Source organism: Gorilla gorilla, chromosome 5 (genome assembly GCF_029281585.2).
Source record: "Gorilla gorilla gorilla isolate KB3781 chromosome 5, NHGRI_mGorGor1-v2.1_pri, whole genome shotgun sequence".
Lineage (NCBI taxonomy): Eukaryota > Metazoa > Chordata > Mammalia > Primates > Hominidae > Gorilla > Gorilla gorilla.
In genome coordinates, this window is record NC_073229.2 from 135,496,117 (window position 1) to 135,511,187 (window position 15,071).

Genomic DNA, 15,071 nt, shown 5'->3' on the forward strand with positions numbered 1-15,071 from the left:
GTTTTGTAGCTATCGAGCGTGCTATTGTATAATGATAACATATTTAATCGAAACACTTACTGAATATCTTTTATTACTGTAAGCAATGGTATGATGAACATTTTTAAAGCTAAGTCTTTATACAGATGATTAAATAATTCCTTAAAATAAATTCCTAGATTTGGTCAGTTTTCAATACCTAACAATACACTGCTTTCCAGAAAGGTTTTAATAATTTATATTCATATTAGTGATGATAAAGTGCTTGTTTCCTTGTATATTTGTTAACAATGAAGATTATAGTTTTTAAAATTATTATGAGTTTGATAGACAAAAAATGATATTTTAATCTGCATTGTTTTGTTTTAGATCATTAATGTAACCCCTCAACAATACAAAACTGCAAAGTGTAAATCTGAAATAATGCATTATGTACAAATCAGATCAGTCCCTTTAAAATAAAACAAAATGGATTTAATGGCTCACCACTCCTTCAGGATGTGTGGATTTATCTATGGAGAGTGCAGAAAAAGGAGATAACATTTACACTTTGCCCTCTCAACATATGGACAGAGAGCTGACCTGGAGAAACATGCCAAATGAGATACCAAAATAGTGAGACACCAACATAATTTCTGCAAATGCCAGGCAGCACACAAGCATTTTGCTGAGATTTGTAAAACATGAGAAAAATAAGTGTTAAGTCTCAACCAACACAGGTTTAACAGAAAACTTTAAAAAGGTATGTATTACACATATATAAGTATCTGTTTCAACAGATAATCATGCTGACTGGGCACGAATATTTCCTTGAAATCTGTAGGTGGTGATTCAGGAGAAGAGTTACCAATTGAAGTATGTTGATGATAATTTGTTTTGGAAAATGTGTTTTAAAACATACTGGTTTACTTTGTTTACTCCAGTCTAAAGTCCTTTTTTTTTTTTTTTTAAATAAGACTGATCTTGCCAATAGGTTTTTGTAATTCATGGTACAATTAAGAAACATAATCAGCAGATTAAGAATTCCTTTAGTAAGGCAGACATTTGAATATTTCAGGATTTTTTTGCTTTGATAATTGTTCATGTCTTTTACCCATTTTTTTACTAATTTAAAAGTATATAATATAGTTAATATACATAACTGTTACGGTGAAAATGGTTTTCCTAGGTTGATGTTAGCTTTTTTACTTTTGTTGATGTTATTTAATGAAGTACAAAAGTTTGTTTTTGGGCACAAATGGTGAAAGTAAGTCTAATACTTTATAAACAAAACTGATTAAACTGAATCTTAAAGGCTCCTGATTTAAGTGATTTGACTAAGATCAACTCTATTTTTTTAGGCAGTATAGTCTATTAGAACTTAAATAAATGGGTATAATACTATATTTCAAAAGAAATGTTTTTACTATGCTACATATAACTCTTTTTAAAAAGTGGAAATGGTTTATTTCACATTTTGAAGAATACAGTCTAAGAGATTTTCACATATTGGTTGACAGCACAGACTGTGGAGTGAGATAGTCATAGGTTCAAATTGTGGCTCTACTGCAAGCTACTACGTGACCCTAGGCAAATCATTTAACTCTCTAGTTCTCAGTTTCAGTATGTGTGAAACAGTGGTTTCACTGTTGTAAGGTGAAACTGTTGTAAGGTGTTAGGCAAAAGCAAAAACTTAATAACCTTTGCTGCTATTATTATGATAATTATGGTAATTACTATTTCCCCATTTCATTCAGAATCTAATTCTCTATCCTGAAAAGAAAGACGTATCAATTAATTAACATTTATTGAGAGCCTTCTATGTGTTGAAGACTCATACTATCTCATTTAATTCTTACTTCACTTCATGAGGTAGAATATATTAACATCTCTCTATTATAGATAAGAAAACTGAGGATTACTGTAAGACTAATCCATCCTAGTTTACAAACCTAGTACACTAGAACCTGAGATTTTGGCCAAATAAACAAAAACATGATGAAAAGAAAACAAGATAATACATTATAAATGAGTAACTGTCTTGTTAAATTTCTATCATCACAGCAAATTACTCATTTCCTCACTAACAAAAATGGTAGACCATTTTGTGAAATGAATGCTTATTCATTTCACACTAAATGTATTCCTCTCCACTGACTGGTAACCAAGTAATATAAACAAATTAGATGCATCTTATCTTTCATAACTAAAGGTTAATTTAACAAGGGACATTTTATCTTATACAGTTTATCCAGCAGGTAACAACTGCTGTTTTCTGATCTAAATCTGCTGACCTATAGGCATGAATATAAAAAATACTTTGAATGGCTAATTTAAAAAAATGTATTTTAGACTTTTTAATTTAAAAAAGTGATCTTTCCGAAATAAAATCATCATCCTTTCTACTTTCGGGTCCTATCTGACTAACCATATAACATAAAAGAGAATAAGTAATTGCGGCCTTTACTTATGGTTAAAGGAGAAGATTGACTTTTGTTAGTTTTTTAAATTGTTGTTAAAGAATTATGCCATCCTCCTAATGCTTTGTCAAACTTAACGGTAATAAATACAAGTTTTGATCCGGAAAGGAGGAAGGGAAACATACTTATAAAGCACATGCTACTCAGGATAGGCTTGGGTAGTGCTGAAATGGGAACTTAGAGCATCCTGAAGGCATGGATATTTTTCAAGATAGTTCATCTGGGGAGAAGGTGACAAAAAAGGAGACAGGAGAATCCCGAGTACAAAATTCACTTATTCTGAAGTTTTTCTGTGGACTGGCTCTATACTCAGCAAATAGAAAAGACAATTTCTTATATTTCTTCTTCAGCTACAGAACTCTGCTCCCAGGATATACCTCCTAGCTCAGAAACTGGAATCTGGAATAGTATTTAATAACTATTCCTTGAATGACAGATAAAATCATGCTGGTATTAGGAATTATATAGATTAGTAATATTAGAGATTAGGAAAAGTTTTATAGGCTGGCTTGGGAATCTAATCACAAGACATTATTTTATGAAAAAATGTGTTCTAAGCTTGAAACAATAAAATGTTGGGAACATAACTCATTCATATAAATCTGGGGCTTCCAGGAGACAAAAATCTGGGTTTATTAAAAAAAATTAGGGTACCTTTGTGTTTTACAGGTTTAACACAAGAAATCCTTGACTAGCAAGTTCTTCTCATTCTAAGTCGATTTACAATATATATGTATGTCCTTAAAACACTGTAGAAAGCAAATGGAAATCAAAAGGGGTTACCATACTTACCAAAAAAGTAAGTCAAACTTACTTTTTTGTATTCACTTAAAGTTAAGAATGTACTCATTTAAATTTAAGTATTCACTTAAATTTAAGAATGAAGTTGTCTGATATTTCCAAGACTACTCAAAGAAAGAGTGCATGGTCTTCTCATATAACATAATCCATTTGACATAAATGGTCTGATGTCTAGTCTAAGTCCCTTCTATACAATTTTAGTTCCAGTCCTCTATTTTACTTGTCAAAAACACTTATCATCCTAGATAATACCTAATTAAAGGTGGTAAAACATGTATTTAGAGATTCCGGGGCTTATAAACAAACCACTGAATATAGTTTTCAATGTTAAGTTAAATATCAAGTTTTATTTATTGGTGTATAATTTCTCCTCAGCTTTTTTTTTTTTTTTTTTTTTGAGATGGAGTCTTGCTGTGTCGCCCAGACTGGAGTGGAGCGCAGTGGCGTGATCTTAGTCACTGCAACCTCTGACTCCTGCTCCCGAGTTCAAGTGATTTTCATGCCTCGGCCTCCCGAGTAGCTGGGATTACAGGTGTGCACCACCATGCTCGGCTAATTTTTTGTATTTTTAATAGAGATGGGGTTTCACCACATTGGCCAGGCTGGTCTCGAACTCCTGACCTCAGGTGATCCGCCCCCCTCGGCATCCCAAAGCACTGAAATTACAGGCGTGAGCCACTGCACTCAGCCAACTTCGCCTCAGCTTCTATTTCTATAAGGCTTTGATAGAAGCTAAGTGCTTTCTGTTACTTCACTTCACTTCTCTGAGATTCCTCAAAAGTGATTGGAATATGTGATGACATGCTCAGGAAGCAGTTTCCCCAAATATTATCAAGTTGTTTTCAAAGCTATACTTTTTCCATCCTCACCACCATACAGCCTTACAATTCAGTAAGTACAGATTCACTCATTTAAAAAATCAGACACATTAATTTCAGGACTTTTCCTAGACACAGTGCAGTGTGCCACAGTCTACACAGAGCAAGGCTGTCCTACTAAGCCAAAGATGAAGAGCTCAGAGTTCATTCAGGCAGCTCACAGCTTGAGTCTGTGGGATGGAGCACGGTAGAGAAAGGGAGCTGTGCAAGTGGCAGGAGTTGGGGGGGGTCAGAAGTATAGCTGGATTCCTTATGAGTGATAGCTCAAGGCTGTCCTGAAAACGAACAGGATGAAACCACATGAGGCTGAATAAAGAGCAGCTCGCTGGGGATTGAGTGTGGGCAGAAACGGTCAGATAGTGCTGGGGTTGGAGGCTCACCAATGCCAGAGTGGAGAGACCTCATCACCCCCTTGTTAACAACCTTGGCATTCAGGTGTGAGCCCAGAAAAAACAGAGGCCTTTGCCCTAGGGAAAGGCCTACTCTAGATAAAACTTAAAACCAAATACTGACAATATGTACAGACGACAGAGTTTGGAGATTGAATCCTACATCAAGTTGGAGGAGCTTAGGAAACACCTTGGGCCTGGTATACTTGCCTGTTCCAACCACAGGCTTTGAACTAAATAACAAGCAACTGGAAAAGGGGCAAGAAAACTTCCTGTCATAGATTCCAGGCAAAGGAACAGTATCACTGAGAAAGGAGTAGAAGAAAATGCTATCTGCCCCAGGGCGAGGGTCAGGAAGCTTACTTGGGCCCAGGACCTGCCAGTGGTACAAAGCAGAGGTCTGTTGCCTCTGTGGGAAGAGCAGGAGTGCTGAGCAAACCCCAGAAGAATAGGAAGATCCAGGCCGGGCACGGTGGCTCATGCCTGTAATCCCAGCACTTTGGGAGGCCGAGGTGGGCGGATCATGAGGTCAGGAGATCGAGCCCATCCTGGCTAACATGGTGAAACCCCGTCTCTACTAAAAATACAAAAAATTAGCCAGTTGTCGTGGCGGGCGCCTGTAGTCCCAGGTACTCGGGAGGCTGAGGCAGGAGAACGGCGTGAACCCGGGAGGCGGAGCTTGCAGTTAGCTGAGACTGTGCCACTGCACTCCAGCCTGGGTGACAGAGCGAGACTCTTGTCTCAAAAAAAAAAAAAAGAACAGGAAGATCCAAAGACTGAGGTTAGACAGGAGAACTGAGAAACTCCCCCTGCCTCCACTATAAACCTTGCAGAGAGTAATAAGTGACATCGGTCAACCACTCATTAAATCTCACTTTGGAAAGAAAATGAATCACAAATACTGGAAAAATGAGAATAACTGTTGATTTCTCATCAGCAAAATGAGAGGCTGGAAGAAAAGGGAACAAAATCTTTAGAGTGGTGAAAGAAAAAAACGCAACTGAGACTGAGAAATTATCCTTCTAAAATAAGGGTGAAATAAAGACATTTTCATATAAACAAGGGCTAAGATAATTTTTTGCCAACAGACTTGCCAAAGAAAACAGATTACCAGTTTCTTAAAATGTTAACACACAACAGCCATATGACCCAGTAATTCTACTCCTAAGAGATATGAAAATGTACGTTCACACGATGACTCATATGCAAATCTTTATTGCAGTTTTATTCATAATAGCCTCAAACTGGAAACAACCCAAATGTCCATCAACAGGTGGGTGGGTAAGTTATATTCATATAATTGAATACTATTTAATAATAAGAATGAACAAACTATTTATGCAACAGAAATACATACTATGTTTTCTGAGTTTCTTCAAAGCCAAGGTAGATTATGAATATTTCCATTAATATGAAGTTCTAGAATTGGCAAAACTAATCTACAGTAATAGAAATCCAATTAGTAATTATCTAGATGATTAGGGATGGGTAGGTTGACTGCAAAGCTGTAGAAGGGAATCTTCTGGGTGTCAGATATGCTCCTTATCTTGATTGGAGTAATGATTACAAGATAAATGCATTTTTCAAAGTCACTGAACAATAATACACTTTATTTATTTATATATTTTTTGAGACAGAGTCTCACTCTGTCGCCCAGGCTGGTGTGCAGTGGCACGATCTCGGCTCACTGCAACCTCTGCCTCCTGGGTTCAAGTGATTCTCCTGCCTTAGCCTCCTGAGTAGCTGGGATTACAGGCATGCATCACCACACCTGGCCAATTTTTGTATTTTTAGTAGAGATGGGGTTTCACCATGTTGGCCAGGCTGGTCTCGAACTCCTGATGTCAGGTGATGTGCCCGCCTCGGCCTCCCAACGTGCTAGGATTACAGGCGTAAGCCACCACAACTGGCCTGAACAATACACTTTAAATGTGTGCATTTTATTACATATAAATTACATCTCGATGATTTTATATTACCTTCTTCAGAGTTATAGAACAGTACCTGTATAGATCTGTCTTGTTATCAAACCAATCTGACAAGACTCGAAAGGTAAAGAGGGGAAAACGCTGATGAAGAACATGAAAGCTCACATTTTCAAAGGTGTAGTTAGTTAGAGCCACCTAAAAAGAAAGGCAAGACACCATTATAATAATGCTTACATTTATGTAGCAAATTTGGTTCTAAAAGATACCAATACCACTTTAAACTTTTCATAGTAGATATTAAAGCTACTTGTAAAACTGATGTGCGGTACAACTGAATCATAATTCAAAACTATGTAGAGCCTACTGGACAGAAATGTTCATAACAAATTGGAAAATTATTTAATTAGAGAAAGCAGACCTGATGAGATTCAACTTGGTCATATAATACTTATTTTAAGAGATTCTAGTTCTTACCATTTTTATACTCCATGATAATATACATATTGACAGAAGCATTGTCAAGCAAATTAATTTTTTGTTCTTTCCATACTTACTTTTTTGGTTCTTGATGACATGCTGATTAATGGGATTCCACAGATTTGAGGTGAGTTATCTAGTTAAAGGCAGGCATTCTCCTCCCAATAATTACATTAGTTACTAGACCCCACTACACAGACATTATAGAGCCACTCAATTTCATTCCAAAAGCAAAATACTAAAATGTCAGAAATGTCTCCCCATGTTCCAAATACGTAAGTGAAAGCAGTGTTAATGGGTAAAGGATACTGTAAAAGGGCCCAAATTAATAAATATGTACTTCCAGCTAGATGATTTCTCTGAAATATCTACAAGACAAAAGCAATCTAGACAATGGCAGGTATTTCAATGCAAAATGGAAATTAAGGAACCAGTAGTCCCCATTCTTAGGTCAGTTTGGGATTCAGAAATAGTTCAAACAGCACTTCACATTTCTATATTACATTATAATTTTAAATTACTTTCTTTTCCACTCCTGTGATCCAGGAGGTACAAAATAGGGATTGAATGTTAATCTTATCTCAGTGCAGTGACCCAAATTGGTCTTCCTTTATCTACAATTTCTGTCAATCTTCAGAACAATGGCACTACAATGCAGCACACTTCACAGTGTGTGTATGTACTTGTGTATGTATACATATACACAGATGCCCCTCATAGGTTGTAAAAAGGTAGAGAGCAATAGAATGAGGAAAAGGCCACAAGATTAAATGAGGAAGGATTATAAAATCACTAACAGAATGAAAGCTCATATTGAAAGCAGTAAATAGCAGAATAGTTCTAGCAAATAGTTCTACTAAAAGTCAAGTTAGGAATATGGAAACGTCTCAGCATGCAGATAAAGAGGATGAAAACATGAAAATGAGAAGAGGGAAGATATGGGGAACAGAGAACAGAATGTTAATATATAATTAGGTTCCTAAAGGAAAGCCTAATATGGAGACAGGAGCAATAATCAAATATATTAATTAGCTGGACCTTAGATTTCTCCTCTGCAGTACTAAATTCCAGAGGTGAATGGCACTATATCTACTTGAATTTTAAAGGAAAAGGACTACTGTTATTTTATATGCAGTAAGTGTAACAATTATGTGGGAAGAAAATAAAGATACTCCTTGACTCCTTGAACTCCTCTTCTCTAATGATTTTGTCCTCCATCCTACCTAAGCTACCCACTCCCATAATCATACCCCACGATCTGTCAATAGCTATACTCCCTCCAAAATCTCATGCATCCCATTCTCTGACCATCATCTCCTGTGCTTCCAGCTTACTCCCGTTGGTGCTCTGACCTCTCTGCTCCTTATTTAGTTTAAATTTCATAGTCAATCATGGTAATCATTCCCCTGCATGTACCCTCCATTCCCTTGTCCCTTTCCTGCTGCTGCCGCCTTTTTTTTTTTAATTTTTAAAGCAAATCCATAACCCTTTGTGAGTGATGGTTAAATCTGACTTGCACCTGTGAATTTGAACATAGCTGGTGGGTATCACTTTAATTTCCTAACCCAAATCTCAAATGGGCTCTTAATGTGGCCCAGTGTTTATATTTTCTCTCAAATTCTCCTAATAACCATTTCAAACTCTTCTCTCCTCAAACCCCAAAAGCCTCTCCACAATTCTGTTTCAGCTAAGAACAGTAATTCCTATTTTACTGAGAAAATGAATCACAAGAGAACTTCCACAGATTCTCACTGCCATATCTCTACCTACCAACATCCATACCCATATATTCCGCCTTCCTGTCTGTTACTATACTCTTACTTTATCTAAACCCAGGCCCCTCAACCAGTGCACCAAAGATGGCATTCAGTAAATATTTGTTGAATTGAATCAAGTCTGTTTCCAACCCACTTGGCAAATTCTTGAAAAGCCTAGATTGACTTGACATCCAGAAGGCCTCTAAGTATAACTGTCTGGGGAAGAGCCATTTATTGTCATTTAAGCAGTCAACAAATATCTAATAAGCATTACTATTTAAGAGGTATTTTGCTTGTCACTACGAATTCAAAGTCCATAAGGAAACTGCAGGAGTTCTATGTTCAAAGTAAAGTAAGAGAAAGAAATCTAGTACTTGTATATTAAAAAAACAAACAAAATTTATGATTACTATTATTTTAACAGATGGGGTCTGTTAACAGATGGGGCTTTATCTCTCAGGCTATTCACAGGCATAATAAAACAGTGCACTGCAGCCTTGAATTCCTGGCCTCAAAATGTCCTCCCGCCTGAGTCTCCTGAGTAGCTGGGACTATATGTGTGTGCCACTGTACCCAGTTCCAAATTTTTAAAAAACAGGTTATCCAGCTCATAACTTTCTTACAGTTGTTTCCCACATTTGCATAAAGATCAGAGATACTATATATTCATCCTAAATGAGAGGAAACATTTGACCCTGAATTTTCAGTGAGGACTAGAGAAGGCCCTAAACTTTGAAAAAATATTTGTTCTCTAATTTGCAATTTTAAGCTACTAGTTAATTTGCTACTGTTGCTTTTTGGATATACAGGGTTGAAAAGACCCCTGAAACTAGGATTCAGTAATTTACTTTGTGTTTATACACTTAAAGTATGTGCTCATCTCAGGCAATATCAGACTATAGATTAAAATATATAATGAGGCCTGGACTGTGGCTCACACCTGTAGTCCCAGCATTTTGGGAGGCCAAGGTACGCAGACCACTTGAGGTCAGGAGTTTGTGACCAGGCTGGCCAACAAGGAAAAACCCTGTCTCTACTAAACATACAAAAATTAGCCAGGTGTGGTTCACGCACCTGTAATCCTAGCTACTCAGGAGGCTGAGACAGGAGAATTGCTTGAACCCGGGAGGCGGAGGTTGCAGTGAGCCGAGACTGCACCACTGCACTCCATCCTGGGTGACAGAGCAAGACTCCGTCTCACAAATAAATAAAATAAAATATATATATATATATAATGAAATATACACACCAAATACACCACAATCTCTGTATCTCTTATATCCTGTGCTGTATCACTAGAAATTACTTTAAATCACTGGGGACTCTAACACTCTTCTATTATTTTAAGAACAACACAACAAGATAAAATCATTCTCAAGCAGAGTCATGTTGTATATTGCATACAGCAGCTTAGAAAGCCAAATGTTTTATATAAATCCAAAGAGCCAAGAAGATAATAATAATAAGTATATAATAGAAAGTGTCTAATGAGAAAGTAGTTTCAAAGAGCAGAAGCAATTGAAGAATTAGCTTTCTTTTAAATATAAACATTTTAGTTGACATTATCCAAAGTCCAAAGTCTAAGAATAGACCAATTTATAGTAGGTATCTTTGTTTCTGTTTTGTCTTTTTTGAGATAGGCTCTAGCTCTGTCACCCAGGCTGGAGTGTGGTGGTGCAATCTCAGTTCACTGCAACCCTTGCCTTTGAGGCATAATAAAACAGTGCACTGCAGCCTTGAATTCCTGGCCTCAAAAGGTCTTCCCGCCTGAGCCTCCTGAGAAGCTGGGACTGTATGTGTGTGCCACTGGCTCTCAGGATCAAGTGATCCTCCCACCTCAGCCTTCCAAGTAGCTGTTGCCTGGCTACACGCTAGGCACATGCTACCATACACGGCTAACTCGTATTTTTTGGTAGAGATGGGGTTTTGCTGTGTTGCCCAGGCTACTCTCAAACTCCTGGGCTCAAGTGATCCACCCTCCTTGGCCTCCCCAAGTGCTGGGATTACAGGTATGAGCCACCATGCCCAACCTAATTGTTTTTTAATTTTTATTTTTAATACAGACAAGGTCTCGCTATGTTACCAGGATGGTCTTGATTGAACTCCTGGCCTCAAGCTATCCCCTCCTACCTCGGCCTCCCAAAGAGTTGGGATTAGAGGTGTGAGCCACCATGTATGGCTTTTTTACATTTCAAATAAGAGAAATTGGGTAACTTCAAGGATGCAAATATTACCCAGGAAAATCCTATGATCTTACTTTTTGTGTGTGAAATAATTCTTTTTCTAAGTGAATGCAAATTAATGGGATAGTTCATTGAAATTACTCTACTAAAAATCCTTATCTGAGCTCCCAAAGCCTTAATTATTAACTATTTCAAAGTACTGTCTCTTTATCTTATTAATCTGACCCAGTATTTAAATATACTTCATTTGAGAAGCTCCTTCCTATTTCTAGACTAAATTTTTCTTACTATAATAAATCAACAAGGCCAGCTGAATTCATCTGGCCTTAAGTGCAAAAATGACTTTGGTGAAAAAAATACGGTGAAATTAGACAATATTCAACATGTACAACACAATATTTTATTGTATTTTGAGACAGGGTCTCACTCTGTCACCCAGGCTTGAGTGCAGTGGCACGATCACGGCTCACCGCAACCTCGGCTGCCTTAGCTCAAGTGATTCTCCCACCTCAGCCTCCCAAGTAGCTGGGACCACAGGCATGCGCCTCCACATCCAGCTAATTTTTTTTAGCTATTATTTGTAGAGACAGGGTTTTGCCATGTTGCTCAGGCTGGTCTGGAACTCCTGGGCTCAAGGGATGCCCCTGCCTGGGCCTCCCAAAGTGCTGAGATTACAAGTGTGAGCACTGCACCTGGCCCCAATATTTTATTATAGCTATAGACCTTTCTAGTTATTGCTACCTTAGACACAAGAAAAAAAAATAAAACTCACTTAAAACATTAAAGTCTATTACCTCTGTAGTTTTGCATTTTAGAAAGTACTATTTTAACTCTACTTAAGTATAACAGTAATTGACAAACGCATAAGCTATATAGTAAATCGTACTAATACTCTATAATGATTAAATCATTATATTGACCGAATATCTTATTTCCAAACAACATTTTGGATAAATCACCTACCTCATTTCTCATGATTCTCCAAAGATTTAGTGTAATTCGGCCAACAATATTTATCTCACTCATTGTATATGATCCATACTCATCTCTTTCAGCTGCAAATCTGTTCTCAATTTTGTCATCTACAGAAATGAAAACAGACTGTATCAGGACTCACAGAAAACAAACTTTCAATAAAATTATGCCAGGGAAAATGAGAATATACATTAAGGATGAATATTAAAGATGAAATATAATTCACAATGTATGAAAAAATTTTGTGAAATAAATATAACCTGAAGTCTCTCCCTCCCTCCTTCTTTCTATATTTAAATAAGAAACACTTTTTTCTTTAGATTTGGTAATTTTTGGCACTACCTTTTTTTGTTTGTTTTTTATGTTGCCCAGGTTGAGTGCAGTGGCTAGCCACAGGTGCAATCATAGCACACTGCAGCCTCAAACTCCTGGTCACAAGCAATCCGCCTGCCTCAGCTGCTCGAATAGCTGGGACTACAGGTGCCTGATGCTACCTTTATAAACACCTAATGCTAACATTTCTTTGGTCTTAGCATGAGAAAGATCCACAGTTAATCCGGTAATTTCTTGGAAAAAAAACTAGTTCAATTTTTAACCTAAACGATTCTCTGAAAATCTGTTGACATCATGTTCATATTCAGGATGAAATTCTCTTGAATGCATATGGAGAACTAGATGAAGAGTTCCTCATAGCAAATAGCGTTGTGAGTCTAGTTTCTTAGGAGATGAATTTTACCTAGAATATAAATTAAAATGCGTCTCTCCTATGTAACACTAGGTATATGTGAATGTTGATGATTAGAGGTTCCAGAATAATAAAAATATTTACCATATTGAATGTTTATTATGTTCTAAGAATTCTACCAACATCATTTATTTTAATACAAACATTACTTCCTTTATTTTAACACGACCATTTAAGAAGTTAGTAAAATTTTCATTTTGTATTACAGAAAATTCTACTCAGAGATGTTATATCTTGACCAAGATCTTACAGTAAGAAAACTAGTATTCTAAACTAGGATTACCTGAATCCAAAGACCATGTACAACCACTCACCCAATTCTTTTTATTTTAAAGAGATAATGTTTAAAAGTTTGTTTTTCATTTAGCAAACAATGTAACATATACTCTGGTGATTGTTTTAAGTTCTTCAAAATAGCCCTATGAAATAAGTTCTATTATCCCTATTTTACAGATGAATAAACTGAGACAAGGATATTTAAAACCTATCCCAAAAAAGATATTGAAAAAAAAAAAAAAAGATATACCACTATTGCTATCATGCAAAGGACACACAAGCTACACAAAAATTCATGGAATGAAAAGCTAAACTTAAAGCATCTCTGCCCCCCATTCCCTTTTTATAAGACAGAGTCTTGTTCTATTGCCCAAGCTTGGGTGCAGTGGTGTGATCATAGCTCACTGCAGCCTTGAACTCCTGGGTTCAAGCGATCGTCTCACCTCAGTCTCCTGAGTAGCTGGGACTACAGGCACAAGCTATCACACCTGGCTAATTTTCTTTTTTTTTTTTTTTTTTTGGTAGAAATGGAGTCTCACTTTGTTGCCTGGGCTAGTTTTGAACTCCAGGGCTCAAGCAAGCCTCCCACCTTGGCCTCCCAAAGATGGGATTACAGGTGTGAGCCACTGCACCTGATCTTTTTATTCCAATTTTTTGCAAAGCTAAAAAACTTTACTGTCCTGGAATCTTCCAGCTTCAACTTTTCCTAAAGTATACACTACTTTGTTTTAGTTAGACTTGTGGGAACCCTTGGGAACAAATTTATTAAAAATCCTATGTTTATAAAGAAAACATAGTTTTAAAAAGTGCATTATAAACTACAAATAATTTTGGTATGAATATTATTATTCCCTTCTAGTTAGAATGAAACTTTGGGGAATGGGCTTCAAAATTTCTGCAATATTTGTAGCCTGATATCCAAATAAAAATCAATGATTAGTTAACTACTAGTGTTCCTCAACCCATCCTGTCCTTCTTAACCAACAAAATGGATTAAAAAAAACAGAGGCAGACAAACAATAAAATTATGGTACAACAAGTCAAAGAAATGCTATGTAGCTTCATAATAATTATGAAGACTATTTCATAATGCAGAAAAATATGTGTGGTAAGACACTAGATGAAGGAAGCATAATAAAAATGGAATATACAGTATGATTATTTAAAAACCACTACATATGTATATGAAAAGTGACTGAAAGGAAAAAACCCAACAACTATACTAACAGTACATATAGCAGTGAGACTAGAATATTTTTTATTTTATTTTTAATTTTTTCTACAATGGAGTTATGCTATATCTAAAACTTACACAACTTAGTACTAAAAAACTGGGCTACAGCATAAGTACTCTTTAACATTTTGTCTTTATTTCCTTTATAATTTGCTCTGTAGTTGAATGACAAAACATTCACAATGATACACACCTGGCACCCGAGAGATCATCCGACATAAGTCAATACTTAAAGCGGCAGCCCTTTGTAAGAGGTAACCCCAGGAATGCATCTGAATCTCATATCCTAGCAGAATATCAGGATCATACCTAAAAAAGGAATTTAAAAAAGTTATATAAAGTACCATACATTTGAACCTTTAATCAGAATAATTGTTTCTTCATGACATAAGGTACGAAAACAAAAACCTATGTTCTCTAACGGTGCCCAGATGGAGAAGGGATGATACAGTGGTACCTACAGAGTTTTTATACAGGAAGAGATGGATGGTTAAGAGTACTTGATTTGAAGCTACTTTGTTTCTTTCTTTCTTTTTTTTTTTTTTGAGATGGGGTCTCACTCTGTTGTCCAGGCTGGATTGCAGTGGCATGATGTTAGCTCACTGCAACCTCTGCTTCCCAGGTTCAAACGATTCTCCTGCCTCAGCCTCCTAAGTAGCTGGGATTACAGGTGCCCCCCACCACGCCCGGCTAATTTTTTGTATTTTTAGTAGAGATGAGGTTTCACCATGTTGGTCAGGTTGGTCTCAGACTACTGACCTCCAGTGATCTGCCTGCCTCAGCCTCCCAAAGTGCTGGGATTATAGGCGATTTGATGCTACTTTTGTAAAGTAAACATAATTTTTACTTAGACTGTGTATTTGTTTGATACAAGTGGGAAAAGAGGCTGATGGAAATTGGGGTGGAAGGCAGGCCATTACCACTGAAGTATATGAGTGAAGGTACAAGTGAGAATATAATGTGGGCAGGGGAAGGTGAAGTGTGAGGGTG

General features: G+C 36.7%; 1 protein-coding gene across 4 annotated transcripts in view; it reads right to left on the reverse strand.

Moving 5' to 3' along the window:
- The window catches only part of REV3L (REV3 like, DNA directed polymerase zeta catalytic subunit), a 185,802-nt gene that overhangs the window by 38,086 nt on the left and 132,645 nt on the right, over window positions 1–15,071 (reverse strand). For all 4 annotated transcript variants that reach the window (XM_055391516.2, XM_031011917.3, XM_055391518.2 and 1 more), the window contains exons 19-21: window positions 14,275–14,390; window positions 11,815–11,933; window positions 6,511–6,629 (exon numbers count right to left, since the gene is read on the reverse strand). In XM_055391516.2, coding sequence (XP_055247491.1) covers window positions 6,511–6,629; window positions 11,815–11,933; window positions 14,275–14,390 — 354 coding nt within the window. The remainder of the gene's footprint in view (window positions 1–6,510; window positions 6,630–11,814; window positions 11,934–14,274; window positions 14,391–15,071) is intronic.